Here is a 27,155-nt window from a genome sequence, read left to right on the forward strand (position 1 = left end):
CTTAAATATATTCATTTTTATTAATTGGATTATTTGGATGGAACTTATTTAGTTAGTTAAATTATAAAATACTATTTATTTTAAATGAAAAATTATCAATTTAATTTTTAGAAATTATATTTTCTAAATATAAGAAAACTCAAACTTGAGTTATTATTTTAATATACAATAAAATTTTTATAGCTGAGAAAATTACTTGATAATTTATTAATTTATTTAAATATATATGTTTATTCATATTATTTGAAAATTAATTTAAATTTAATGTTTTTATGTGTTATAATCGGATTAAACCCATATATAATTATATGGTGTGCAAAAATTACCAGTGGCAGTAATGATGGCTAATTCAGGAAAAATGAAACTTGAATCATAATTTTAGTTCACAATGAATTATTTGATCTCCAATTTGTTTAATTATATCTCAAATTGTGTAAAGTGAGTGCCGCAAATTTAGATTTATTCCTAAAATCTGGTTGCCCACATCATTGAACATTGTTTTGGCGATTAGTGTGGTACGAATTTGTGAATTAGGCAAAGAGACAAGCATCAATGGGACCCCTTGTCTTGCTTAGCCAGCTCATCTCTTCACTTTATTATACCCAATCAGAATCACCCTTCCAATTTGCATTTTGACATTTGGATTAACTCACAACACATAAAACAATTTAACTTTTAATTATTATTATTATTATTATTAACAATTTAACTTTTTCTAATGGCCGTGTAATCGAGTTGCTTTGCATCGTTTGAATTGGTCCCCTTTTTCTTTCTCTTTTCTTCTTAACTCTAGAGATCTTAACTTTTTCTTTAACCAAGAAAAAGGACCAACTCATTGACTTTGTGTTTTTAATCTTGTGACCGACGTGCATAAATATGCTATGTGATTTAGAAGTCTAGCACCTCCGTGACTAGGCCCTGTATATATGTACTGAATTAAAAAAATAATCTATATATATTTATTAATTTTAGATATAAAAATATATATTAAATATTTAATATTAAAATATAAAATATTTATATTATTTATTAATTAATTATGGTGTATATATATATATAATATATATTAATAAATATTTCAATAATCAAGTATATAATCCACTTGAAGTAATCCAATTACGATGAGCGAATTGTAATAGTATATGGGTTTTTAGCCCAAATACCAGTGCGCAAGGCCTTCAATCATTCCCAGTTTGGGCCTGTTCATTGACAAATAAGTCCAAATTAAGAGCTTGAAGTGGATCAGACAGTAAAATAATTTTCTAGAGTCTACATTGATTTTATTATTTAGTATATAATGTAAAATCTATTTTTTATTTATACTTCAATTAAACTGGAATTAATGTAAAATCATTTTCAAGCATTACAAAATATGTCTAAAATTTTTTGATTTAATATTTTTTTATAACAAAAATGTATAAATTAGTTTTTAGTAAAATCTGTTTTTTTTTTAAATATTTTTTAAATTTAAAAATAACTAAAAAAATACTTTTATCTCTTGATATTTATAATATATAACCGATAACCGTGATAATATAGTATATAACAAAATATATAAATTATTATCTGATTTGATCTTAATTTATGTTTTAACGCAAGAGATACAGTAATCTAATTATAAAAGCTAACTCAAATTACATAGGAAAAAAAGAAGAAGCAAGTATATCAAAATCAAATCAAACTTTTCATATTTTTTATGTTTATTTCATTTTTATATTTTAGTAGTGAACACATTTTTTCTTTGTTTAGAAGTAGAAAAAGTAGAGGGGAAAAACTCAATCAAATCAGCTTATTATCCATTAATATGATTTTTGCTTTTACTTGATTTACGTTAAAACCAACGCTCAAGGAAAAAATAAAAAAAGAAATATATATATATATATATATATAGGTAATGGACAAAACCCCAATCTTTTTCTTTCATTTTCAAACATTATTTGCATATCTTTCTCCTCCAAAAGAATCTTTATCACCCGAAAATATTTGAATTCGAATATGTTAAAACTCTTGAATGTAAAAATATGATATAATTCCAAAATATGATCTCTTCTTTTCATCCCATTTGTTTCTTCGACAAAACCCACAATAGAAGTATTACGGTAACGGCGCACAATAGCAGGCAATAGAAAATAGGAGACGTATCTAACTACAAATTAGTATAAAACGACTGTTACGAGTACAAGTGTCGTCATCCTTTTAGCTAAACTCACTGAAAACTAGTCGCTGGAATCTCTCCTTCTCTTCTCAGCTCTTATCGTCCTCACAAATGTCTGCCACTGCCTCATTTTCTGCTACTCTTCCTAAACCGACGCCGTTTCTATCAACTCCGAAATCCATCTCATCCTCCTCTAGTCTCAGTACTTTAGGATTTCTTTCAATTAGGTCCAAGTCCTTTAAGTCGCTTAGAGCTAATGGCGGCGGCGGTTCAGCTGTTGGTGCTTGTAGTATGGTCTCGATGCCAGCTGTTAAGCCTTTGATTTCTCTTGATTTTGAAACTACTGTTTTCAAGAAAGAGAAAATCTCTCTTGCTGGCCATGACGAGGTTGTTTAAAAATTGGATTTTCTTGTTCTCACATTTTCTTTTTGTTTCTGCTTGAAACCAAAGAAAAAAATATGGCATCTTTATTGGATTTTGTTTTGTTTGATGATGTGGTGTTATAGTACATTGTAAGAGGGGGGAGAGATCTGTTCAAGTTGCTACCTGATGCTTTCAAAGGAATCAAGCAGATTGGTGTTATTGGTTGGGGTTCCCAGGTGAATTATAGTAATAAAAAAACGATTTCTTATGTTAATGTAGAATTGTAATGTCTTTTTTTTTTCATCTGTAAAGGATAAAGTAATGATCTTTACCTCTTTTTTTCTAAAAAAAAAATCCATTGAAGGGTCCTGCTCAAGCTCAGAATTTAAGGGATTCTCTAGGAGAAGCCAAGTCTGATATTGTAGTAAAGGTAATTAACACACCCATATTTTCATATTCAACCACTCTATGGGCTCGTATGGAAATAATCATCTGCATGAATTGAATCTTGCCATATCATGTCACTTGTGAAGTTTCCAAACACGAGAATTATATGTAGGAATTGACATTCTTGCATTTTTAGACATTCCAAAACAATGTTACATGTTTAATTTGTCTAATGTTGCTTGATGGTTACTTTTGTATAATGTAGATTGGACTCAGGAAGGGATCTCGTTCATTTGCTGAAGCTCGTTCTGCTGGTTTTACTGAAGAGAATGGGACTTTGGGTGACATTTGGGAAACTGTTTCTGGCAGTGATCTTGTACTCCTATTGATATCTGATGCTGCGCAGGTGTGTTATATAATACTCACTAACTCTTTACTCTGAAAAACCTTAGCTGACCTTTACAACTCTCTGGCTGTTAGATTTGGCTCAATGCACTGCCTACATTGAACATTCCTGCTCTTCTATGCGAGAGAGGAAAGAGGGAAAAGCTTGGAAATATTCTCATAATCCCTGCCCTTACTTTTTGTAACTTTTTATCTGTCACTTACAAGATATAATGAAAAGTCGCATGAGAGTGGAGATGTGTACGCTTCTTTCAAATTTTGTATGAGATGTGTTCTAGTAGTTTGATTCCTGTAGGTTATGAGATCCAATTCTTAAAGAAGTTAACTCTTTGAGGAAGTAGTAAATGTAAAATTTTATCTTCATGGATGCATGTACTCAATATCTGTTTTTTTGTGTGTGCTCTTTTCGGTGTATGCTATGCTAAATTTTGATATATGATGTGAACCTCCTTTTTCTTAGGGGTATCTTTGGGTTTCTTGGATAACTAAACTGCTATTTGCTAACTTCTCATTTTATTTCTAACACATCCTTTAGCTTCTTACTTTCTCTGTCTTTTATTTTCTTTTTGCATGTTTGATTCTTCTATGAGTAAAGTTCTGTATTATTAATTATGTAAGAGTTTCACTTCCATTTGGTTGATGCTTAGCAAAAATGAAGTGTAATCAGAAATCTTATAAATTCTACAGTTTTCATATTTCAATTTTCTCATTTTTTCTTTTCTTTATAATTTTTTTCCTCTCAAGAATGATCTTGGGTTTGTTTACAGGCTGATAATTATGAGAAAGTGTTCTCCCATATGAAGCCAAACAGCATACTTGGTCTTTCCCATGGATTTCTTCTTGGACATTTGCAGTCAATGGGACTCGACTTCCCAAAGAATATTAGTGTTATTGCTGTGTGTCCCAAGGGAATGGGTCCATCTGTGAGGAGACTTTATGTTCAAGGCAAAGAGATAAATGGTGCTGGAATAAATTCTAGTTTTGCAGTCCACCAGGTTATATGAACATATATATGCAGTGAGGTTGGGCATGTCCATTAGGCTTTATTTCATTCATTGACTGTTTCAGTCTTAATTTTTTTTCTGTTAACAGGATGTTGATGGTAGAGCCACAGATGTTGCCTTGGGATGGTCGGTTGCCCTTGGTTCTCCTTTCACTTTTGCCACTACACTAGAACAGGAGTACAAGAGTGACATCTTTGGAGAGCGCGGTGAGTGCAGCTAGTTGTTATCGTCATCTATATATTGTTGTGCTCTTACTGCGTGACATGTGACATGTGACTTTTGTTTGTGGTTTATAGGCATTTTACTTGGCGCTGTTCATGGAATCGTAGAGTCTTTATTTAGACGATACACTGAAAACGGAATGAGTGAAGATGAGGCTTACAAGAATACTGTTGAGTGCATAACAGGAATTATATCAAAGACCATCTCAACCCAGGTTGTCTTGCAATCGGATTTGATTCATATTATTTAGTAGATCATTCTCATGCATTTTTAATGTTGATTATGAAGCAAGCATCCGTGGTTAACTTTTCATATTTTGTCTTCTTTAAGGGCATGTTGGCTGTATACAATTCCTTGTCTGAAGAAGGCAAAAAACAGTTTGAGACTGCATACAGTGCCTCGTATTATCCTTGCATGGACATCTTGTATGAGTGCTATGAGGATGTAGCTTGTGGTAGTGAGATCCGCAGTGTTGTCTTGGCTGGGCGTCGCTTTTATGTATGTTCATTTTCTCTTCTTTTTTGGAATTCAAATGGTGCTTTTGTTCATATCTGTGAGGAAGATCATAACTCCTTGCCTATGATAAGATGTAATTTTGAGCTTGTTCTGTCGTCAATGTCTAACCTGTTTTAGAGAAGAAGTTCTATTGTATGTGATTTCCGTGTTGTCATGTTATAGGAAAGGGATGGTTTGCCAGCTTTCCCAATGGGTAAAATTGACCAGACACGCATGTGGAAGGTTGGTGAGCGAGTTCGATCAACTCGGGCTGCAGGGGACTTAGGTCCTTTAGATCCTTTCACTGCTGGAGTCTATGTGGCACTAATGATGGCTCAGGTATGATGCTTCCTATTGAATGAAATGGGACCGTAAAATGCAGAATTGCCATGGCCCAATCTTCTAACTACTGAAGGTTTCTTTCTAAAGTTGGAAAACAATTACAGAATTCACCAAGCTGTTATTTTTATTCTTCTTCTCTTTCTCTCTTGTTTGAGGCTTATGATAAGTTCTGAATGCTACTACCTTGTCACTTTGTTAGATAATGGAATAGATGGTGTTTTTCTGTCCATTATTTGGTCGTTCAATACCTAATGCTTCTATCTTTTGCTCCCCAGATTGAAATCTTGAGAAAGAAAGGGCACTCCTACTCTGAGATCATTAATGAGAGTGTGATCGAGTCGGTGGATTCTTTGAATCCATTTATGCATGCTCGTGGGGTTTCTTTTATGGTTGACAACTGCTCGACAACAGCAAGATTGGGATCAAGAAAATGGGCTCCTCGTTTTGACTATATCCTCACACAGCAAGCTATGGTATCAGTGGACAATGGTACTCCCGTCAAATGTGATCTTATCAGCAACTTCATGTCAGATCCAGTGCATGGTGCCATAGAGGTATGCGCCCAATTGAGACCTACAGTTGACATCTCAGTTCCCCCAGATGCCGACTTTGTGAGACCTGAATTGCGCCAATCTAGCAATTGAGATCTAGGGGAAAAAAAATTTTCTTCGATCGGCTAGTAGAATTCTAATTTGTAAGGTTGAGTGAGAAGCTTGCTTCCAATAACAACTTATGGTCTAGTTTTTAGTTCTTATTTGTAAGGTTGAGTGAGAAGGTTGCTTTGAATAACAACTTATGGTCTAGTTTTATGAACTTACTCGTGTGATGTTTGTAGTACTCAAATATTTCTATGTACGAGACATGTCTGTGCGCTTCTATTACATGGATGTTAAAACTGGGAAATATATGTGATAATACAAAACTAGAATTCCTCTAAAACACCATAACTGGAATTTGTAAACTCCGCTTTTAATTTTAACAAGAAACGTGTACCCACTGGCTTAGCAATCCAGTTGGGGTTTATAACACATCCCTAGAAGACAGATAACAAGATGAAAAGTCACTGATGAACTTAGCCATCCTATGTCCTTTAATGCGATCATCAAATCCAAAATGAATGGTCAGGTTGAACTCCTGGTAACTCTGTCGTACAGGTACAACCTCGTCTCCAACGCTAAAGACTATTGAATATAAATTTATTTCATCAATGTCAGCCTCTTCCAGATTCCGGCAATTTAACATTCTCGAGGAAAGGGAATTTCTTGGAGACATTGTTTTTGAGCCACCGGCTGGTTAAAACAATATTCTTCAATGCTATGATATTAAGAAACTCGGTGGCTGCAACGTTGATATTGCGTGGGCTTGGACGTACTATTGTTGCGGATGAAAGATTCAAGATTAGGAGCAAGGATCTAAATTTCCTGCAACCTGGAGCAGTCGTAAAACTGTATTCTTTTAAGATTAGGGCAAAAAACAAATGCACATCCTCCAATAAGTGTCAGCAGCAGAGTTTCAAATTCTCTAACAGAACAGGACTTGGAACTTGAGATGCAATATACTCGGAAACAGAACATTCTCTGCTGATAAATAAATCGACCTGCTTGCAGAAATGCTATTCTCAGATAATCTTAACAGAAACTCTCCTTTTCATGTCTTAAACCCTTTAAACAATGGGCATTCAAGAAAATATTAAACCCTTCAAACAATGAGCATTCAAGACAATAATCTCAATATTCTCAAGATCATCACAAGATTCTATCTCAAAGAATTTCGATTGATAACATGAAACCTTTAGAGCTTGTTTACTTGTAGAGAATTTTTTATTATTTTTTTTATTTTTTAGTTTTTGAAAAAAAATAAAAAATATTTTCATAAAAAATTTATAAAATTTGTAAAACATATTTATTATATAAAAAAATTTATATTTTCTATTTAGATAATATTTTAAGTATAAAAAATATATTTGGAATAAATGAAGTAAAAAGTTCATTATTTTTATGAATTTTTATGCAAAGAAAAAAATAAAACATGTTAAATTTATTTTCAAAAATCTTTAAAGTTTAGTTATAATTTAAAAACATGAAAAAACTGTTTTTTATTTTTATTTTAGAAAAAAATACCATAAATAAATACAAAATTTTATTTTATGTTTCTCTAAATAAATAAACAGAGGATAAGTAAACACAAAATTCTATTTTATATTCCCTCCAAATACCCAAGCCCTTAAGAGTCTTCATCCAGGATAACACCTGAGACTCAAGACCATGATGAGGATAGGAGAGTCGAGCCTCAAATCATCCTGCGATTTAAACACAACCAAAACCTTTCAACTTCAAGAAAGTAATTGATTGTGCAGCAGATGACAAAACTGCGAGTGGCAAACAATAATTGATGGAAGCAGCAGCATAATACTTGCTCTAGTCTCCAATAGCATCAAGGTCAATTTCTTCAACATGATTTTCTCTATCGGCCATTCCGATAGACAATCCAGATCCACCTCCTCTTCGATTGACCACCCACGATAGTATTTCTGTGTGTTTTGCGTATAAAATTATACATCTCTATAACCTGTAGGAATTACATGCATGTATATTATGCAACTTCCCTTCAAGAAGTCTACCCCTTGTGCGCAAGACAAACAAATAACACGGAGATTGTATTGCCTATATAGATGTTACAAACACAAAGCAATATATTAAACAAGATACTGTTTTGACAATCCATGTGAAAGTAGAGGGAGCTCAGAAAGGCTGTTTAAGGGCTTCAAAAGTGAGATTAAAAACGTAAAGAAAAAAAAAATAAACGGCTATATATTAAACAAGATACTGTTTTGACAACCCACTATGAAATTAGAGTTCATCTGAACTAGGGTGAATACTATCATCCGTTACAACTCCTTTTAATAGAACAGCAGCAAACTAGAACACCAAAAGGGAACCCCCTCCAGTTATCAGCAATAACATCCTACCACACCATCATAATCTAAGCTATAGGTGCTTGATAATAGAACGTCACTGAATGCAAAATCCAAGTGACGAATTGCAGGAGGCAGCTAGGCATCATAGTCTCCCTGACTGAACTTGTTCTCTGGATAAAACACAGCCACAACTTGATTTCCGCCAAATTTCCTCCCATTCATCCCTGACCGGGCTTTTGAAGCACCTTCAATATCTGCATACTCCAGGAACACCTGAGAACAGGACGAAATTTGTGCTCAAAAATCTAGGCTGAAGAAAAGATGTTTAAGGACAAGTTCCAAGGACAAATCCTATGCACCCGAAAATAGGGAGACGGGCACTAACCTTCCCAACTCCTGCTGCAGCTTCACCATCTCCCCTTGGGCGTGGGATAACAACATTCACCAATGCACCTGCATTTAAAGTGTGAAAATATGCAACAAGCCAACAGAAGTTTTTGAAATCAATAGTTTCATTTTTAGAAAAAAAGGATCTCAAGTAAATATAAATAGGGGATAATGATGTCTTCTGTCTGTGTATGTTAGGCCTGATTCTTTATAGCAGAATGTGGCACTACAAAAGGCTGTAAAACAGACATACAACAAAAAGAAAATAAAGAAAATCAATTACTATGTAAGAAGTCTCGCAAGAGAACATTAAACTAGGGCTAACTACGAAAGCCTTGCAGGAAGAAAAACGGGTAGCTAACTTGGAATATAAACAAACAGTCCAAATATTTTACCAAATTTCCCGCCTTCAGTTCTCATATCTTCCAATATGTCTTCATACTCATCGTCATCTTTGAGCTCATCCGCAGTGACAACTTGAGTTAGGCATACAACTTTAGTAGGCACAGGTTGCAACATTAGCCTCTGCAAAAAGATAAGGCTTAATAAATTAACTGAACAAAAACCAAACTAGAGGAGACAAGAAATTAAACAGAAAGGATTGGAAAATGTTAGATATGTAAAAGTACTAGTAAGTTCACCCACACGATGCAACAAGACAAATTTTATAAATTATAATATATAATAAGTATTGATTAAAATTCTAATGTATTTCAAATATATCATCAACTAATAATTCAAATTTTACCATAATATTAACATTTAGATCAGATAAATTTATATATGCATTTTTCAGAAAAATAGAAAAATTCCAAAATATCCTTTCCAAACGCCGGTTGCTCCTTTCATACAGTAATAGGCTTACAACATTAAAGATAGATAATTATGTCTTTATTTGTTAGGATAAAATATAACCAACTACTTGTATGTTAACAAACTTATTCAACATAACATGAGTAAGAAATAAGCATAGAATGCAATTCTATCAGTTAAAATGTAAATCTTTTTTAACAAATTTTAAAAATTGTATTAACCTTTTAAATAATTTTTTAATTTCTATTCTATTTATGTCAAAAATTCAAAATTCCAATTGACGATCATAATTCTGTAAAAGAAAAGAAAATTCAGTAAATAAACACTGTTAGATAGAGTGTCAATTTTTTTTAATAAATTTCAAATTTTTAGTATATTTGTATTTTTTAATAGCATAAATTTTGAATTAAGGAGCATAATGTAGCAAAAATTATACTTTTAAGAGAATAGGATAATAAACGTTAAAACACACAGTCAAAGTTTCTGTAAGAAATATATACTCTCTAAGTTGGTAGGAAAAAAATAAAACAACAAAATAATACACATTAGCAAATAATCATCTAAACTAAGGAAACACCAAATTGGTTCCAGACCCATTCAGGGACACATCAAAAGACACCAGTGTTCCCATCTAAATCACGCAAGAGCAAAGTGGAGATGAGAGAGAACAGACCCAAAAACACCCATATTCACTTTTAAAACATAATAACAGAAAAAAATCATAAGAAGAAGAACCAGAACAAGGCGAAGAGATGAGAGCAAGAAAATCACAACAGACCATTGTTTAGGCTGGGTTCTTCTCTATGGAGAAACAGTTGTGTGAGAGAAAAGTTAATGTAGTTTTTCTTTTTTTAATTTAGGGCGGTTCCTCATCTAGAAAGTGTGTAGATAATGGAATTTGGGTTAGCTAGTGTCAACTAGTGAGAAGTCAGTCCCCACCAACCAAATGACAGTCTAAGGCATGCTAATACTAAAGCTCAATGGGCAGGAGAGTAACTCAGCAAAAAAAAGGGTATGTGATGTGATGCCAAAGAGCTTAAATAGAAAGCCAGGTGGCTTTAATGCATAAATTAAAAAGTCAAAACTAACCCTGTCAAGGAGCACTATTAAACCAGAAGATATTTTGCTGGCTCGAAAAATTAGTCATTTAATATATAGATGGCATGGCATTGTTTTAGGGAGCAAGGGATAAGTTGCCGTCTTTTCAGTAGTCTGGCACAGGGAGCAAAGGCATTCTGGACTTTTCAATTAGCAAATTGTAAGCAAGGACGTTTGTGTAATTTCATCTGGAAAAATAAATTGGAATATCACTGTTCATATACAGTGACTCTGTTTACTCTTATTGTTATATGTAGATGGGATGGAATGAAAATCATGAGATAACGGCGACTTTACCTGCAAAGCAATCTGCTGCTGGGCATGCAACAGTACAGTCTCTTGCTCAGGCTTAGGTTGGTTAGCACCTTGGTTGGCACGCCTAACAGTGAGAGTTTTATCACCCATTTTTATTCCATTCAGGGCAGCACAAGCTATGTCTGTAACTGAAAGATCTTGATAAACACAGAATGCATATCCTTTTGAGTTCCCAGTTTCCCTATCTTTGACTAGATCAAAACCTCGAAGAGGCCCAAAAGATTCCAACAACTCCCTGATTTGTGCTTCTGTAAAGTAATAAGGAAGCCCACCCACAAAGATGCGGTCTGGACCCTCAAGCCCACCAGCAGAGCCTGGAGTTAGGCCAACTGCACCCAGGTTCAGATTTGGATTGGGCTGGCTTGGACCAAGTGTAGCAGCAAGAGACGGATTATAGTCACTAGGTCTCCTCACCTTGACAGGAGCTCCCTGGTTAATTTTTTCCCCATAGAAATAATTCAGATAGATCATACCGTGAAACATAAAATTGAACAGGTTAAAGCCCTAAGCTTACAACAATCCAACAAGAAGGTACAATTACCTCAAAGATAATCCCATCTAAAGCCATTGCATTGCTAGCCTCCTCAACAGATCTCATCTCCACAAATGCAAACTTCTTTTCATGATTAATATAAACATTTACAACAGCATCGCCTTGTGAAAGCAAACATGAGAATATTTAGAGACTCAAAGCATCATTGGTAGTTAAGTTGGTCATCAGGAAAAATAAAAAATCAGCATACCTGGGCCTGCAGTATTCCCTCCAATAGCAGCCATTACATGGCTGAAAAATGTTGCTACAGACTACAGGATACAATAAAAACTACTGTCAGAAATAAGAATGGGATATCAGCCAAAACAATAAAATAGAATACAGAACCTGTTCATTAGCTGTAGGAGGAAGCCCTCCAACATATACCCGCCGAGCATGCCTAGTAGCCTAAAACAACAATATAAACCAAATAAATTTATCAAGGAATTGATGTCTCATAAATAAACATGAAAATTCCAAAACGCAGATATAATGTATCTTTAACCCTCCCAACCTGCTGTGTCATTGCTTGAACTGGCATAACAGGAAGAGTACCAAACTGCTGCAGTTAAACAAATGACACAAAATTAAGAACTAATAAATCATTTTTAAAAAAAAAGTATCCAAAATTCAATAATAAATAAGTCAAATCAGTAAGAAATACCTGACCAGTCCCTAAAGGAAACATGTTGGGGAACATTCCTGGAATAGCAGGAGCTGTCCCAGGAATCTGACCTGCAGAGATGGTTTGATAGAAATTAGAATAGAATACTAAACTGTACATAAACTATAATGCATTCAACATATCAAAATTGATACCTGCATCATTTTCTAATGGAACAATTAAAGGTCTAACTCTTACAATAACTTTATCAAAAGAGATGAAAGGAATACATCATTTATTCAAGTACTGGAGGAAATATTTGCATGACTACCAAAACAGGCAATAGTTGCCAGTTGAAGACGAACAAGAACCATCAAACCGGTGCATTGAATCCTCCTTGTACATAAAAGCTACAGAGTCGGCTCACGCCCATAGTCAGCAGAGTGGGGCAAGTAGCCCAACATTGCCTTACAACAAAAGACGAGACAGAAAACAAACAAACAAACACCAAACACAAGAAAAACCAAAAACGCTCTCAGTTCCAGAATTATTTCACCAAGCAATAAATAATAATAAGAGTACAGCCCATTCACAGACCATAGCTTTAGAAAGCTATAAGTACATAATGAAAGAAAAATTACCGCTTACCAAAATGACATCATGTAATTGGTACGAACTTTCCACACTAGATCACACAAAAAAAAGATGGCAGTTAAGAAATATGACAATTTTGACTATGAAGGAGGGTAAAATGTACCTGCAGCAGCAGCCACCGCCGCTGCACCAGTTAACATCGCAGATGGGGGAGGAGCCATATCAAAACCACTGATCCTTTTGCTGCAAGCATATATAGTAAGCATGGAAGGGAAAAATAAGTGAAATTCCTAAGTCAAGTATTGGGCTCATCCATCCCGAATTAATCAATAATTTAATAACAAAGCATACCTCTTCGAACGTGAGCGGGAACGGGAGCGGGATTTGGATCTGCGTTCTGATCTGCCCCTTGAAGGAGATGGTGACCGACGTTTATGTCTCTCTTCCCTATCTCGATCATAGTCTCTTCGCCTATGATTAGCATTAACAAATAAAGTAAGAATAGTATATGTAACAAGTAAATGAAATAAGGTGGAATAGCATTCAGATATAGTTTAAATTTTTTCACCACCTGTCCCTATCATAGTCTCGGCTTCGGTGATAATCATCATCATCTCTATCTCTTCCCCGTTCCCTCCTCTCACTGCGATCTCTGTGGCGATCACGATCTCTATGATGACGGTCACGGTCCTTGTCACGATCCCTTTCCCTATCCCTATCTCTATCCCTGCTTTTCTCCCTATCCTTGTCCCTCTCGCGATCCTTATCCCTGTCCCTATCCCGGTCTCGATCCCTCTCCTTATCTCGCCCCTTTTCTCTTTCCTTTTCCCTACTTTTTGAAGACTCCCTTTCGTGGTCACGAGACCCGTGCTGTAAATTAAAAATTATTATCAGCACAAAGATAAAAATACAAAGGATTATGGACAACTAGGATTAAAATGTTAAAAAGAAAAAAGAAGAAATATCTGAAATGTCAGTATTTGAAAATAATTCACTTTCTGCAAGATGCTTTGAATGTCAAAAACAAATGACAAGCATAAAATCACTACCAAGATATGACATTTTTACAATCAATTCAACAAAGGAAAAAGGTAAATAAAATCCAGTAAAGTAACACATTAAACAAATGAGTTTAATTGACTGCATGATGCTTTACATGTCTAAAGTAATAAACCTAATAGAAGTATCCGAAATTTAATGAGACAGTCCAATATTAAGCAAATCTCATTAATCTAAATTTATAAAATCACTCTGAAATAAATTTCAGAGTAAATTTACACTAATAAGGCCCAATTATAAAAAAAGAAAAACACACTCCATATTTTATCATAACCCTAAACCAAGCTGAAACATCTGCTACACATCCTTACCTTACATCGCAAACAGTGTTCACAGAACTCTACAAAACCCTAACATCCACAAGAATGCACAATTTAAGGAAAAAAGTATTTTAAAAAAATTCTTATTCAATTACATTACCTGAGATTTCGAATCACTGTGATCATCAGGACGAGCCGGAGGAGAAGAGCCGCCGCCGTCGGCGCTACCATAGTTATCGTTATCAAAATCGGTACCGTTTCCTTCGTATCTTCCTCCTTCGTAATCGGTCATCTTATGATTTGATTCTGTTTCTTATAGAAAAGGTTCCCGAGTTTATCTTCTTTATCTATAAATTTTTGGGTAAGAATTGAGAGAGAGAAAGTTGAGAAATCTAGGGCATGGAATTGGGTTTTAAATATCGACCTGGAAATCGTAGTCCTGTGTAACTGTAAAATCGGACTTTGTATTAGGGTACTTTGGTTATTTTGTACTAAAGGAATTTCATAAATATCTTATGCTGTATATAAAGACTGGTAAAACAAAAAGTTCTGACACGTTACGGATCTAAAATAGTAAAAAAAATTAAAAGTAATTAATTTAAATTTTTAATTTTAATAAAATTAATTAGTATTTAGATTTTTAATTTTAATAAAAGTAATTTTATTTTATTTTGTTCTTACAATAATTATATATATAATTTACACTGATTCAAATAATTCAATACAAATGTTTATTGAATTAAATAAAAAAATTGCAATATCTAATATGAAATAATAGGTTTATTTCTATAATATAAAGTGTTAAGACCATAATTTTTTTTGCACCAAAAGTTTATTTATATAAATAAAAAAATTGTGGCCTATATAGTATAAATATCAATTTCTTTAGATCTAACTAAAATTTCGATCCAATAAGGTTAAAAATCAAGATTTAAAAATTCAATCGAGATTGAATTAGTACTTTTTAAATATATATTAAATAACTTATACAATATATAAAATTAATAGCTTTTATGATATAAATTATAAATATATTAAATTACATTAAATTTAATAAATCTTATTAACATTATAATGAAATTAATATATCGAATGTAGTATATTTTAATGATCTAAAAGGATTAAAATATTATAATTGATAAATTTGTACAATTATATAAATAATAAAATAAAATTATTTACAATTTAAAATTAAAATTCTAAGATAAAAAGCTAATATAAAATAAATTTTAAATATTATTTGATAAATATTAATTATTCTTGTAAAGAATAAATTTTACAATAAAATAAGAATAATATTAATATGGCTTATTGGTTTAAGTTCTTTTTATTCTATTTTAATCGTCAAGTGTTCGAATTATAATTTGTAATATTTTTAAAATCTTTTGTTAGAAATGATTTATTTAACAACTTCGACCCATAAACGAATCACTAAATTACTGGTTGATCTGATCGAATCGTTGATTTTAAAGTGAATTGATATAAACATGACTAAACTGAAATATAAGTTTGGTTCAGGGTTCAACTGGCCGGAGTGGGCCAGATTGATAACCATGGAAAATAGCATTTATCCTATTAAGAGTTGGTAGGCAAATAAGACATTTTTGTTATTAGGAGGGTAATAGTTGGATGACAAATGTTGTCCAGAAATCAACGAGGGATTTAATGGCTACTGTCATTAGTGTTAGCGCTTTTCAGATTTGTCAAAAATTATAAATAATTTATAAAAATAAAAGTCCAACAGTAATTATAGTGATTTTAATATTATAAATTGAAATTTAATTCTATTAATTAGTTATATACTCACTGCTTGATCTACCTTCCATCTTAATTATTCGATTGAAATTCTTAATATTGTCGATACTGAATATATATGGATTGAAGAAGTCCCTATGGATGCGAAACTTCTCATTGACCATGAAGTAAGGCATTTGCCTACTTTATCAAATACATATTATGGGTTCGTGTGAAATTCAAGTTCGTGTGAATACATATTAAAAGAAATAGATACATTCATATTTTCTTAAAAAATACATTTAAGCAACTCGGTTTTATATGAATTTATAAAAATAATATAAATTAAAATAAAGAATTTCAATCTATTTTTTCAAACACCTAATAACAAACCTAAAAATATTTTAGAATAATACAATATACACGGCCATATTAAAAAGAAATATATATACCATCGTATTTTATTTAGACCAACATTATACTTCAATAAAATTATATTTTAAATGCAGTTATTATATTCATATTTAACTCCAACGAAAAATAAATTTAATATGAATTCATAGTAATATAATATTTCTGTATCAGATTAATAATGATTTATTAAAAGTCGTTGGACATAATTAAATATCCGAATAATTTATAATCTTAGACTAATATGTGGGAATTAAAATTGAATCTAGATTTATTAAGTCCAATTTAGCTATACAACCTTCTCCAATATTTGGAAGTCTATTTGCTTTTGTCGAGCAATACCCCTAACCTAGCCATATTTATTTTAGATTTTGATTCCAAAGTTAAATTTTAGATTTTATAATTAGAATTGAAAATTATTACTTAATAAATAATGAAGCACAAAATTTGAATAGGTTCCAAAGCCAACACCAACTTCTCCACCTTAATGTTGACTGGAGAATAAACTTGATAATTAGTTAGTATTCCAATGTCTCAAATTCTTATTCATAAAGTGCATTTCAAATGGAAGTAATGGCTAATATATGATTAAGTAAAATGAAATTAATATGAGTCAAAAGAACAAATTTAACATGAATGTGAACAAAAAGATTTTCCTATTCCATCTAATTAATAAATGTGTGACAAAAATTATTTATTTATATGTTATAAGTTATGATTTAAATAGTCTTCAACATATGTCAAATATTTGAGTTGAATTTATATTGTGAAATAAAATTTTATCTGTAAGTGCCAAGTTAAGTTATTCAAAAACCTATAATAACTATATATTTACGTACAGTCATCAATTTTAGAAGAGTTTTGGTAAAATATTCATATACAAATACTTCCATCGATTTTGGAAAATAGAAATAATGAAATTTAAATCAACAAACATAACAAGTATGAGCTAGAACAGATATTTAATCAAGAAAATACTTGAACAGCGAAGCTGATTGAAATCTAACTTTTTTTTATAAAAAAGAAAAGACTTAAAATCAGAATCTTCTTCCTAAAAAATAAAATTGGAAATGCAATCACAAAGCACAAAGCACGGAAACTTCAATGAATTTCCATGTGTTCAGGGCAATATTGAACTTGGAAAAAGAAGGATGGAGTTTATTGGAGACACCACATGGAACAAGTGATAAGAGCAGCTCAAAAATGGTCAACCTGAATCAAAATTAACAGCAATCTATTTGATGAATCTTGTCAGAATTTCAATCATCGCAGCACATTGGACCACATCCATCAGTCTGGTTGAAAATCTCTTTTCTGATCTTCATCTAGATCATTGCCTGAACCATATTCACTCTCATTTGTAGCTTCCGCACCAATGCCTACGGTCTAGGAAATTTCAAGTGCTTTGCTTCGGCAGTTTCAAGTTTGGAACACAAATCTTGCTTGTTATCCTGAGTAAAATGCAGGTAATTTCTGATTTTGTATCTTTCAGAAGTGTTTGGTCATATTTCTTTCCAGAAAGTCACGAGCATAGCTTGACAAAGGGCTCTTGTATACACTGCAACATGATATTGGCGGTGCAATTGCACCGTACAGGGTTATTGATAAAACCTTAAAGAAAGATGATAACAAATTACTGTAAACAGATCCGGTTTCTTAAAATTAGATGCCATAATTCTATTATGTGCCTTCAAGTGTTTGTTATTGAAGTGCTCATCCTGTCATAAGATAGTATCCTCATAAATCCGATTTCAATGTGAAGTAACACTTGACTAATAAATGTGCAATTGTCATCTTTGATAATGTATATGAATGCATCAACAGGTCATTATATCAGATCCTAGCCTAGCATAATAGGAATCCAAGTCTTACATCATTAAGCAATCATTTTTTTCATCTGTACCTTCCAACTAATTTTCTCTATCATGCGGGCTTTCCGTCACCACTCTTCAATACCCATGCAGAACCTTTGGATTCGCAAAAATCAGTCATGACCTGAAAACAGCAACATTTGTTGGACCATAACTTTATTGAATAACAAGATAGATGCATCATGCAACTCACTATCACCCATTTCATCCAGCTGCAGAACCTAAAGTATCACCAATTCTGTAAATTACTTCAACATGAATTAATTCAAAGTTAATTCAATAATTTAGTCCACAAAATTATTGCAATTCAACTACTCCCCTGCTCTCCCTGCCAAGAGAAAAGCAAAAGACTATGAAGGAGAAAATAAAGACAAAACTAAAAAGGAAAAATCAAAAATAAAATAATTCCAAGTCTGTGTATTAGAACTTTTCAATCCCATTTAGTTTATTTGAATATCTAAACAGGCCCACTAAAGTACATGATTTTTGAAGTACCATGTATTAACAATTTAGCATAAGTGGAACCGACGTGTTGATATAACTAATCCATAACAAATACCACAGCTGCTGTGTAATTTCCGTCCCCATTGGTTGCAATCGGTGAATTATAAAAATTTTCTCTCTAGTTCCAGCCCATTTCAACCCTATCTTTTTATTTAGCAAACCCTTATCCTAAATTGTAGCCAAAATATCTCCTAAGCTAGGGGTGAGCATTATTCAATGAGGTTAGCAACTGTGCCTTTCAAGATAACGAGGATTATACAGTTCAAGCTGAAAATGCCAATTGAATAAGAAATAAAATATGATGCACCAAAAAAATATGAGAACAAAAGCTGGTAGCATCATCAAATATATTATACTGACCTTGTTGTACTCAATGTTGGTAACATCTCTCTTAAAAGCAAGCCTGGCTGCCTCAAAGACTTCAGCCTTCTTAAGCTTTGCATTGGGGCCTCGTGCCAATAGGAGATCTATTATGACTTTCCTGGAATGTAGGGAAACAATTCAGAATTGCAAAAGAAGAATTGTGTTTAACATTAATGTATAATATTTACTTATAAGCTCCTTAAATTCACAAGAAAATCAGAACCTTAATTCATCATATTGTGGGTGTTCTGGTGATGACTTCAAAACATAAAAACCATGAATATTAGTTGCCACTTGGCTTATGATTTCCTGAAGCTCCTCCGGAGGAGCATCAGCACCAGAGGCTGCCGCTACAGCAATTCTGGGATCAGCTTTTGGAAGAGTAGATTGAGAAACAGCCAAGTCCCGCAAACCTTGGCAAATCAACTGAAAGCTGCAAGGACATAGTAATAGCAATCCAATCATTTAGCCCAAAAACATTGCAAAACATCCCACCAATTTATGTCAACAATATGCTTAAAGTAACAATTACTTGTCAAAAAAATAAGTTGCTCCTGTAAACCATATGTTAAGATCACATTGTATAATTTTGACACCCAATGCTGAAGCTGACAGGGTCAAAAAAAATGAAACGTCCAGAAATTCTCCTTCATGTTCATATACATAGGAAGTGCTCACTGAAGCACTGAATGGTTCAACTTTGTCTTCATTAATAAGTAGAAATCAGTTAAGATTTGGTTGTCATAAAGTAAATGTGAACATCAAAATAAAATTAAAAGAAATGAAAGAATATGCTTAGTAAATGTATGAATTTCACTCCATCTGAGAGATTTAAAATATATATGCTTTGTTTGGCTAACTTGCTGAAAATGCTTTGTTCACTTTCGGGAAGCAGATTTACCAAGTTTTCCAAACAAGACCTAACTTTTTCATTTTTGGATATGTCCAACCAAATTTTGTATTTCAAACTAGTAAGAAAGCAAAATAAAAAACAAGCTAAGACAGCAAATATAATTCCATGGCACCAAAATTGAAATATTTGCACATTTCCTCTGTTGCTAATTTGAGATATACTGTTAAATTGCTTTTACATAGAAGAATAGATTAGTTAATCAAAATTGTCAGTGTGTCTAGTAAATCCAACAAAACATCTCTATTAGCAGAACTCCAGCATAAACCACGCTCTTTCCTCCAACCTGCTCATAAAAGCTGCCACAAATTTTGATGCAATGACTGGAAAAATGTAATGATCAAATCGTGAAATTTACTAAATCTCGAAGTAACACCTACTAATTCCTTCAACTATCATTTGCTGGTTGGAGTTGCCATTGCATACAGATTGATTGAGAAGTAATAAAAAAACATGTGCATGATTCATGCTTATACATGCAGTAGATGCATATCAAATAAATATATACAACATGACAAAAAATGAAAACTAAGGGCTTAGTTAGCTGCAAAGTATTAATATTGAAAAGATACCTGCAAACTTTGTGACTTTGAAAAACTTTTGGCAGGGCCTTCAGTAAAGCTTCTCGAGTTTCAACTGTTATAGTTGTTTTAGTCAGCCTTCTCATTCCACTTGCAATTTTGGGCATGCTTTTTTCAGAATCCAAATGTTTTACAGTATTATGAACCATGGGGGGCTTTGGTATAGCATTCTTCATACTAGCTTTTCCACTTCGATCAAAAACCTTACTTAACCTTTTCTCTGTGTTGTCCCAAGCTTCTTCTTGCTTTTTAACAATATCTGGGTAGAGCTTTATAAATGTTGTATCTGTATGCTCTTTAAACTTCCAATCCTTAAAGGAAGGCCTTTCGACAGCAAACAAATTAAGGAAGCTCTTAATCTCTTCTTTAATCTTGACTGGGAAGTTAACCTGTGAAGAGTTTATCACCAGATTTTTACTAAATAGAAGAAGAACATAATCTCTAATCCCCTGTTTACTATTTGCATCTGGAAACAGCAAAGAACTCTTTGGAGCCCAAAGCCCCTGCACCAATTGCCCGTATTCCTGAAGAACTTTTAAGACATCTTCAACACTGTCATCTGGCGCAAAGTGCTTAAGAACACTAAACCGTTGAACCGGAGGCCCCTATTAATAGAAACACCAATTATCAAGAAAGAGATTATAAATTGGATAGCTGTTTTAGAAAGTGACCATAAGTGCATCACAAAATAAACATGACATTCCAGCACAGCTTCAACTTCTTCCTTAAAAATACTAGGGAGACATGGTTGAGAATGAAGACATGGAAAATTCAATAACTCTTAACTTAAAATAACAGGAAAGCTACCATCACTTAGGGATTCAGAGAAATGTAATTTTCATCGTTACTTTAAATAGCATTGCCTTATTTTTTATGTGTACCAATTGAAGTATTTGAAACAAGCAGATAAGTTCTGTTGGGATCTCTAACAGGCAAAGATCTTTTAGGTTTAGGACTAGATTGCTTGAGTGTAAGCCCTAGGAGTAATAAACAAAAAAAAGACATCATAAATACACAATTCTTGTTGTGAGGTAAATAAATAAACATGTTAGTATCTTCTATATGGCCAACAAGGATGTCAAACCAGTTAAGAAATGAAAATAATGCCTCACCCTTCATAAAACAATGACACATGCGCACAAACAAAAACAGTACATACACATGTGTGCACACACTGACACAGATGTGAGCTGGTTAAATTTGACATCCGCAAATATATCATCAACAGAAATAAATATTCACCGTCTTAAGTTAGAACAAACCTCTAAAATCAATTTCTTGAGACGCTCTGCCAGTGGCAATGAAAGCAAAAACCTGAAACATCACAAATAAATCTTTAAATTCTAATATCAAACAGATATATATAAAAAGCTAAGATACTCATTCAGACAGAGCAATCAAGAAATCAACACATACCAATTACTTCCCCCCATAACCACTGGAAACAAAATTCTTCCTATTAGCATAAACCAGGTCACACAACTAAAAAGCAGAATTCTAATAGAAATTAAGAGTAGTAGATGATGCTAATGAAAATAATAATCTCCATTAGCAGAACAGAGATACGCTAACATAATTTAGCATCTCAGTGTGTCCTTATTAGCTCAGAGCATCATAAAATTTACATAACTATATAGCAAATAACCAAATTGTGAATGAAATTGCCTGCTCGAACTTACAGAGCATTATTTTCTCCAGAAAAAAAAGATGTTGCTCGGAGTTTTATTATTTCAAGTTTTTAATAAGCTTTCATTCCAAGGCAAACAACACAGTCAACAACGAGGGATCCAAAAGTCATACAAGATGCAAACTCATGCACGTAAGTCTATGCATGCTGTCAATGACTTCAATAGATTGTAATTCAAACACGCCGATGATATTAAATTAAAAAGATGTTAGCAATTAAAAGGGTAATAGTACCTTCTCGGAGGACCTTTAGACTTAGTTTTCTCGTTGGATGCTACTGGACACAGTGAACTCATATAATCATACCTTCAAGTAAAATAAAAGTAATCAATACGGTCAATGCTTCAGGGGGAAAAAAACACTTAAGCTCTTTGCAAAAATTTGCAGAATTAGCTAGAGCTCAAATAAAATTATAACAAATAAATCATACGGGGCCATTGTGAACTCCATTGGAGAGCTTTCTTGAGCAATCATTTTCTCTAAATATCTAGAAGAGAAGTCACTCTTGGAGCCATGGTACTTGAGCGAAATCCAACACTAGAATGAAAAGAAAATAAAGGGAATACAAAATGGTGAATACTTAAAAGTTAATGTACAGTTTTCAGATAATTTAATGAAAAACGTGAAAGTAACTAACGAACCATGAAAATTTGTTAAATTGGTAATAAAATAACATAATAAAGCAAAGTGCTTCTGCCTCCAACTCTACTCCCCTTTAGTCAATTTCTGGAAACCTCTACATCACACAATTCTGATCATTGAACTTCTTTAAAAGACTAACATATTAAATTTGCTGGCTGACTTCAGCAGTATGTTCTACATTTTAATCTTTAAATACTTATTATAGTTTGCAGGATGAACCGCATGAGAAATAGTAGAAAATGGAATGAGAAAAACCCTCGCCTACTTAGAAACAAACAATCACAGATTTTAATTTTTTATCATCAAACATCACATACAGCAAAACTATAGGTATCAAAGATATAAAAATTGACTGTAACAATAAGTTCCATTATAAATAAAAACACTTTACCCTATCTCAATAAAAAAGATTGAAAATTATTTTACCTCCTCAGAATCTGAAATCTGATTATTTGTCACCTCCATGCGCTTGATCTGCACAAGGAAAAAAATATTTAGGAACTTGTAGATGCTAAACTCAGCCAATACTTGATCTCAATAGAGATAGAGTGGGCTGTCTGGTTGCCTTTTCACATTCTACCCATATTATAGATAAGCTCACAAAGAGGTCTTAGAGATACTGCACCCTGCTTTGCTAATGTGCCCAAGTCACCATAGTTCTAAATCATTAAGAAACGTATACAGCTTTGGCATAGCAGAGGACCAGCTCTCAATAGCAAAATTCCAATTGACTACTGCAATTAGATTAGATATGCCTAGGAGCATAAATGTATATGTAGATTCATTTCTAAAATTCACTAAATCAAATTTAGAGGAAAGTGCAAATCATTTTTCATGTAGATTTTGTCAATAGTAGACACCATTTGCATGTTATAAGAATGTTTTAAGGATCATATCTTCGGCCGAGATAGCAACTGCTAACCTAAATTTTTAACCAAAATTCCCAGCCAAAAATATCTTTTAATGTCAAAAATAGTAATTACTTTTGGAATGGCAGTTGGAATGATATTAACTCCTATTTATTTATTATCTATGTTACATCAGATGTTTTATGGATACAAGATGTTTAATGCTCCAAACTCTTATTTTTTTTATTCTGGACAGAGGGAGTTATTTGTTTCGATCTCTATCCTTCTACCTGTAATAGGTATTGGTATCTATCTGAATTTCCCTTTCTCGTTATCAGTTGACAGAGCCCAAGCTCTTCTCCCTAATTATTTCTATAGATAGTTTTTCTAAATAAAACTCAAAATTGAAAAGAAATGTAAATTTAAGTATATAGGCGAAAGACTCTTGAATGAAGAGTCCGTTTAAATTTGAGAAGCTAAAATAGGGAATTAGTTAGAAAAAGTAGGTGGGGTTATGAAACAGCATCGCTCTTTATTTAAAACTAAAGTGGAGTTACGAAACGGTATCGCCCTTTATTTAACACTATGATCCCAACCTTCAAGAGAATTACTAGCCATCATAATGACATTCTAAAGCACTATATGCAATTATTCTGCTAAGATAGTTTGTGTCTATTTGAGAGCACGCAAACGTATGAGTGTGAGTGCGTGTGTGTGAGAGAGAGAGAGAGAGAGAGAGAACCTGCTTCTTTGATGAACCAATAGGCTTCCCCTCATTAGAATCTTCCAATTTAACCTCTGGATTGAGCGTGGCACTATTCTTCCTCTTTGAATCATTGGAATTAACATGTTCCAATGATGGTCGAAGCTGCACAACTGCATGAATGGGATTCAGGTGTAGCTGCAAGATGATAGAAAAGCCACAGCCTCATAAACCACAGGGTCTGTTTTTTCCAAATAGCAGTAATTGAAATTAAATTTACACCGACATTAAGAAGCATAGTAAAAAAGCTAACCTCAATTTGAAATAATGGCTAGTGATTTATCAATTATAGAAAAAGATTCTGGCATTCATATCAATAATGCCCATGGCCCATGCCCTAGTTAACAAAGGCAGGGCAGGATAATCAATACAAGTTACATACCTTGTTACCTATTAGAACTCCAACAGCATAGCCAGTGACACGAGGCGGCATAAATGAAGTTGATAGAGTCTAAAGAGAAACCACAAAATGAGATGATTACTATCTGACATAATACATATAAAGTTAAAAACAATACACAAGGTCACAAGGATGTGCAATACCTTAAGCAAATATCACACTTGCAATTAATGCAATCAAAATTAAACATGTATGTATCATTTTCTTATTAACCACAAGAAAACAAACTGAAATTTCATATATAAAAAGAACCTTATTGAAATAAAAATGTGCCAGAAGCAAACCTGCTTTTTAAAATTGTATTTGCTAGCTTGAGCAGGGTCCCAATTGCTGGAATCATCTATAGTCAAATCAACCTCCACTTCTGTACTTTGCGGTTTCACTCTAACCTACATATAGATGACCAAAACAACCCTCTTTCTTTTATCCTGCTTTCTCTACAAACAATAGAATTTCTCTATTAAACCAAAACAAATAATAATAATAATAATAATCACCTCCTCGCAACGTTCGTCTAATTCATAAGGCCTCCAGCAAGGGCGCAATGGATATTGCATAACATAAAGCTGAAATAACAATGAAAAATAATAACAATAAGGCCTTCTCTGGAATAAGGATAACTGATAAGCTAGAATTCAATTAAATATTAAATTAAAATTTTACCTGAGTAGCTGAGTCAATAGAAGGTGTAAAAAATACATCAATTTCACGAACTATCATATCTTCTTCTTCTTCTTCTTCATTTTCTCCTTCTTCGCGTTTATCTTCATCCATAGAATCATCAATTTCCATTTTTACAGCGCCATTATTTGATAACCATGCTTCATTTTTAGGTGTGGAAATGATTTTAGGTTTAATTTCTTCTTCTTCATCATCTTCATTTTTCTTGGAAAGCGGTGCGTTTTGAGGTTCCTGCAGTTCTGAATTTGAAGACGGCAGTTGCGGGTCTGGTTTCGGGTTCGGTTTCGTTTTGGGCTGGGGTTTAAATTTGGCGGATTTCGGCGCGTATTTTGAGGGTCGCGAAGGGACCTGGCTCGGTTTATCTAGGTCATCCAAGCCGTCCATACCCGGTGGCCGATTTAAGCTCCGGTGACTGGAAAAGTTATGAGAAAGAAGACGTAGCAGAGCTGAAAGTGAAAAACGAAGGGGGGTTTTGTGTCCACAGGGTTTTACTCGAGAAATATATAGGTCATTGTTGAAGTAAGAAACGCGGTCGTTTCAGAAAAAACGCAACATGAAAATATAATGGTATGATTACGAAAATTAGATTTCAAAATCAAGTATTCAAACTTAAGAATTATGATTTTTGACAAAGTTATTTTCGAAACAAGATTTGACAAAGGTTCAAACGCTCAATTTTCAAATTTTGTTAAGTTCACGTATTATTTTTATGATTATTCAACTTTTTTTTATATAAATGATTAAATTTACATATTTAAAAATTAATAAGTCTAATTATATGTTAAAATATAACTATTAAGATTTTAAATATTAAATTTTAAAATTTTAATAATTTCAGACACTATTTTGAAATTATTAAAAAATCCATATAAGTGCCTTTATTTTTTTTTCTCAATAGAAATGATACTCAGTTTACTAAGAAACCCAGATACATGAAGGACCAAAGGCCAATTCTTCAACTGATATAAACATAATGAAGAAGATCCAACACATCCAAAAGGCTCTCTCAACACTAAAGTACTCTTCTTTTCATGAATGAAACACTGTTGAGTCTAGAAAGACTTTCCTCGTCCAGAAATATGGATCACTAAAGAACTTCACCATGGGAGATATTACCGCCTTTTTAAGAGATGACGAACTAAAAACTTGTAATAAAACAACCAAACTAGAACATAAGAAAAATATTTAAAGATCCTGAATCTAAAAATTTGGACTCTTTCATTAGCTGGGAAGAAGAAATAAATAAAGAAAAGAAAGATTTGGAGGCTACTGCCAGCAACCTCAAAAAGAGGCTTTTAAAGTTTTATTTTTGGAGAGGAAGATAGAAAGCATTTTTGGGATTTGTTTTAGATCTTGCATATGTTATTAGTCATTTTCCTTTTTAATTATATTTTTATTAATTGGTAGTTTATTTGCATCTTCCATAATTGTTATTATTATTTTAATTACAATAATAATATAGAATAAGGTTATAAAAGAAATTTAATAAACTTTTTAATTTTTTATGATTATCTATCCAATTTTAATTTTTAAAATATTTTTAATGCGTTTCTTAACTAAATTTCTAATATTTTAAAATTTCACTGATATAATAAATATAACAAATATTTTAAAATATTTATTAGTTATATATAAAATTAATGCTACAAATGCTATTGATATAGTATTTTAATATCAGAATCCATTTGTATAATTAGGCACTTATTAGTTATTATAATATTAAAAGTATAATTAAAATAATATTTTCTAGGATTAGAATTACATTTAGTTAGGTAATTACTAGTCAATAAATTAATTATAAGATGAATA

At 32.7% G+C, this 27,155-nt stretch overlaps 3 protein-coding genes across 13 annotated transcripts; 1 reads left to right on the forward strand and 2 right to left on the reverse strand.

Annotated features, from left to right (window-relative positions):
* Nucleotides 1–2,045: 2,045 nt before the first annotated feature.
* Nucleotides 2,046–6,254, forward strand: LOC8264200 (ketol-acid reductoisomerase, chloroplastic). Its single transcript, XM_002525069.4, has 10 exons — nucleotides 2,046–2,542; nucleotides 2,662–2,754; nucleotides 2,883–2,948; nucleotides 3,171–3,311; nucleotides 4,078–4,305; nucleotides 4,403–4,520; nucleotides 4,611–4,750; nucleotides 4,867–5,034; nucleotides 5,215–5,370; nucleotides 5,649–6,254. Exons 1-10 carry the CDS (start codon nucleotides 2,267–2,269, stop codon nucleotides 6,015–6,017), a joined length of 1,755 nt encoding a protein of 584 aa, XP_002525115.1. The 5' UTR covers nucleotides 2,046–2,266; the 3' UTR covers nucleotides 6,018–6,254.
* Nucleotides 6,255–8,157: 1,903 nt separating this feature from the next.
* On the reverse strand, nucleotides 8,158–14,411 carry LOC8264198 (splicing factor U2af large subunit B). Of its 10 annotated transcripts, none has more exons than XM_015722935.3 (13): nucleotides 14,113–14,410; nucleotides 13,205–13,503; nucleotides 12,985–13,104; nucleotides 12,797–12,876; nucleotides 12,100–12,170; nucleotides 11,950–11,994; nucleotides 11,784–11,843; nucleotides 11,647–11,707; nucleotides 11,445–11,557; nucleotides 10,886–11,332; nucleotides 9,073–9,202; nucleotides 8,676–8,743; nucleotides 8,158–8,563 (listed from the first exon to the last, which is right to left on the reverse strand). In XM_015722935.3, the coding sequence occupies exons 1-13, from the start codon at nucleotides 14,242–14,244 to the stop codon at nucleotides 8,426–8,428; spliced, it is 1,764 nt and encodes a 587-aa protein (XP_015578421.1). In that variant the 5' UTR covers nucleotides 14,245–14,410; the 3' UTR covers nucleotides 8,158–8,425. The 10 variants fall into 10 exon arrangements, with proteins under 10 accessions (XP_015578421.1, XP_015578420.1, XP_015578425.1 ...); XM_015722934.3 differs by having other exon boundaries at nucleotides 11,950–11,997; XM_015722939.1 differs by lacking the exons at nucleotides 13,205–13,503; nucleotides 14,113–14,410 and adding an exon at nucleotides 12,371–12,506.
* A 2,678-nt stretch (nucleotides 14,412–17,089) lies between these two features.
* Nucleotides 17,090–25,853, reverse strand: LOC8264197 (DNA-directed RNA polymerase III subunit RPC5). Of its 2 annotated transcripts, XM_015722953.3 has the most exons (14): nucleotides 25,329–25,852; nucleotides 25,163–25,231; nucleotides 24,950–25,054; nucleotides 24,648–24,716; nucleotides 24,245–24,403; nucleotides 23,081–23,128; nucleotides 22,443–22,549; nucleotides 22,247–22,318; nucleotides 21,589–21,640; nucleotides 20,318–20,931; nucleotides 19,059–19,268; nucleotides 18,833–18,953; nucleotides 18,001–18,092; nucleotides 17,090–17,655 (listed from the first exon to the last, which is right to left on the reverse strand). In XM_015722953.3, exons 1-13 carry the CDS (start codon nucleotides 25,728–25,730, stop codon nucleotides 18,021–18,023), a joined length of 2,100 nt encoding a protein of 699 aa, XP_015578439.2. In that variant the 5' UTR covers nucleotides 25,731–25,852; the 3' UTR covers nucleotides 17,090–17,655; nucleotides 18,001–18,020. The 2 variants fall into 2 exon arrangements, with proteins under 2 accessions (XP_015578439.2, XP_048232843.1); XM_048376886.1 differs by lacking the exons at nucleotides 17,090–17,655; nucleotides 18,001–18,092 and adding an exon at nucleotides 18,102–18,296 and having other exon boundaries at nucleotides 25,329–25,853.
* Between the last annotated feature and the right edge of the window lie 1,302 nt (nucleotides 25,854–27,155).

This window comes from Ricinus communis, chromosome 7 (assembly GCF_019578655.1).
Source record: "Ricinus communis isolate WT05 ecotype wild-type chromosome 7, ASM1957865v1, whole genome shotgun sequence".
Classification (NCBI taxonomy): domain Eukaryota; kingdom Viridiplantae; phylum Streptophyta; class Magnoliopsida; order Malpighiales; family Euphorbiaceae; genus Ricinus; species Ricinus communis.

Excerpts from the sequence above, each read along its gene's own strand:
- LOC8264200 (XM_002525069.4), top strand. The coding sequence starts at position 2,267 with ATGTCTGCCACTGCCTCATTTTCTGCTACTCTTCCTAAACCGACGCCG. Across the intron at positions 2,543-2,661 it reads CTCTTGCTGGCCATGACGAG|TACATTGTAAGAGGGGGGAG; the intron begins GTTGTTTAAAAA and ends GTGGTGTTATAG. Across the intron at positions 5,371-5,648 it reads TGGCACTAATGATGGCTCAG|ATTGAAATCTTGAGAAAGAA; the intron begins GTATGATGCTTC and ends TTTGCTCCCCAG.
- LOC8264198 (XM_015722934.3), bottom strand. The coding sequence starts at position 14,244 with ATGACCGATTACGAAGGAGGAAGATACGAAGGAAACGGTACCGATTTT. Across the intron at positions 13,504-14,112 it reads ACAGTGATTCGAAATCTCAG|CACGGGTCTCGTGACCACGA; the intron begins GTAATGTAATTG and ends TTTAATTTACAG. Across the intron at positions 8,744-9,072 it reads AACTGAAGGCGGGAAATTTG|GTGCATTGGTGAATGTTGTT; the intron begins GTAAAATATTTG and ends CTTTAAATGCAG.
- LOC8264197 (XM_015722953.3), bottom strand. The coding sequence starts at position 25,730 with ATGGACGGCTTGGATGACCTAGATAAACCGAGCCAGGTCCCTTCGCGA. Across the intron at positions 22,319-22,442 it reads ATGGAGTTCACAATGGCCCC|GTATGATTATATGAGTTCAC; the intron begins GTATGATTTATT and ends TTTTACTTGAAG. Across the intron at positions 20,932-21,588 it reads TCAAGAAATTGATTTTAGAG|GGGCCTCCGGTTCAACGGTT; the intron begins GTTTGTTCTAAC and ends TTCTATTAATAG.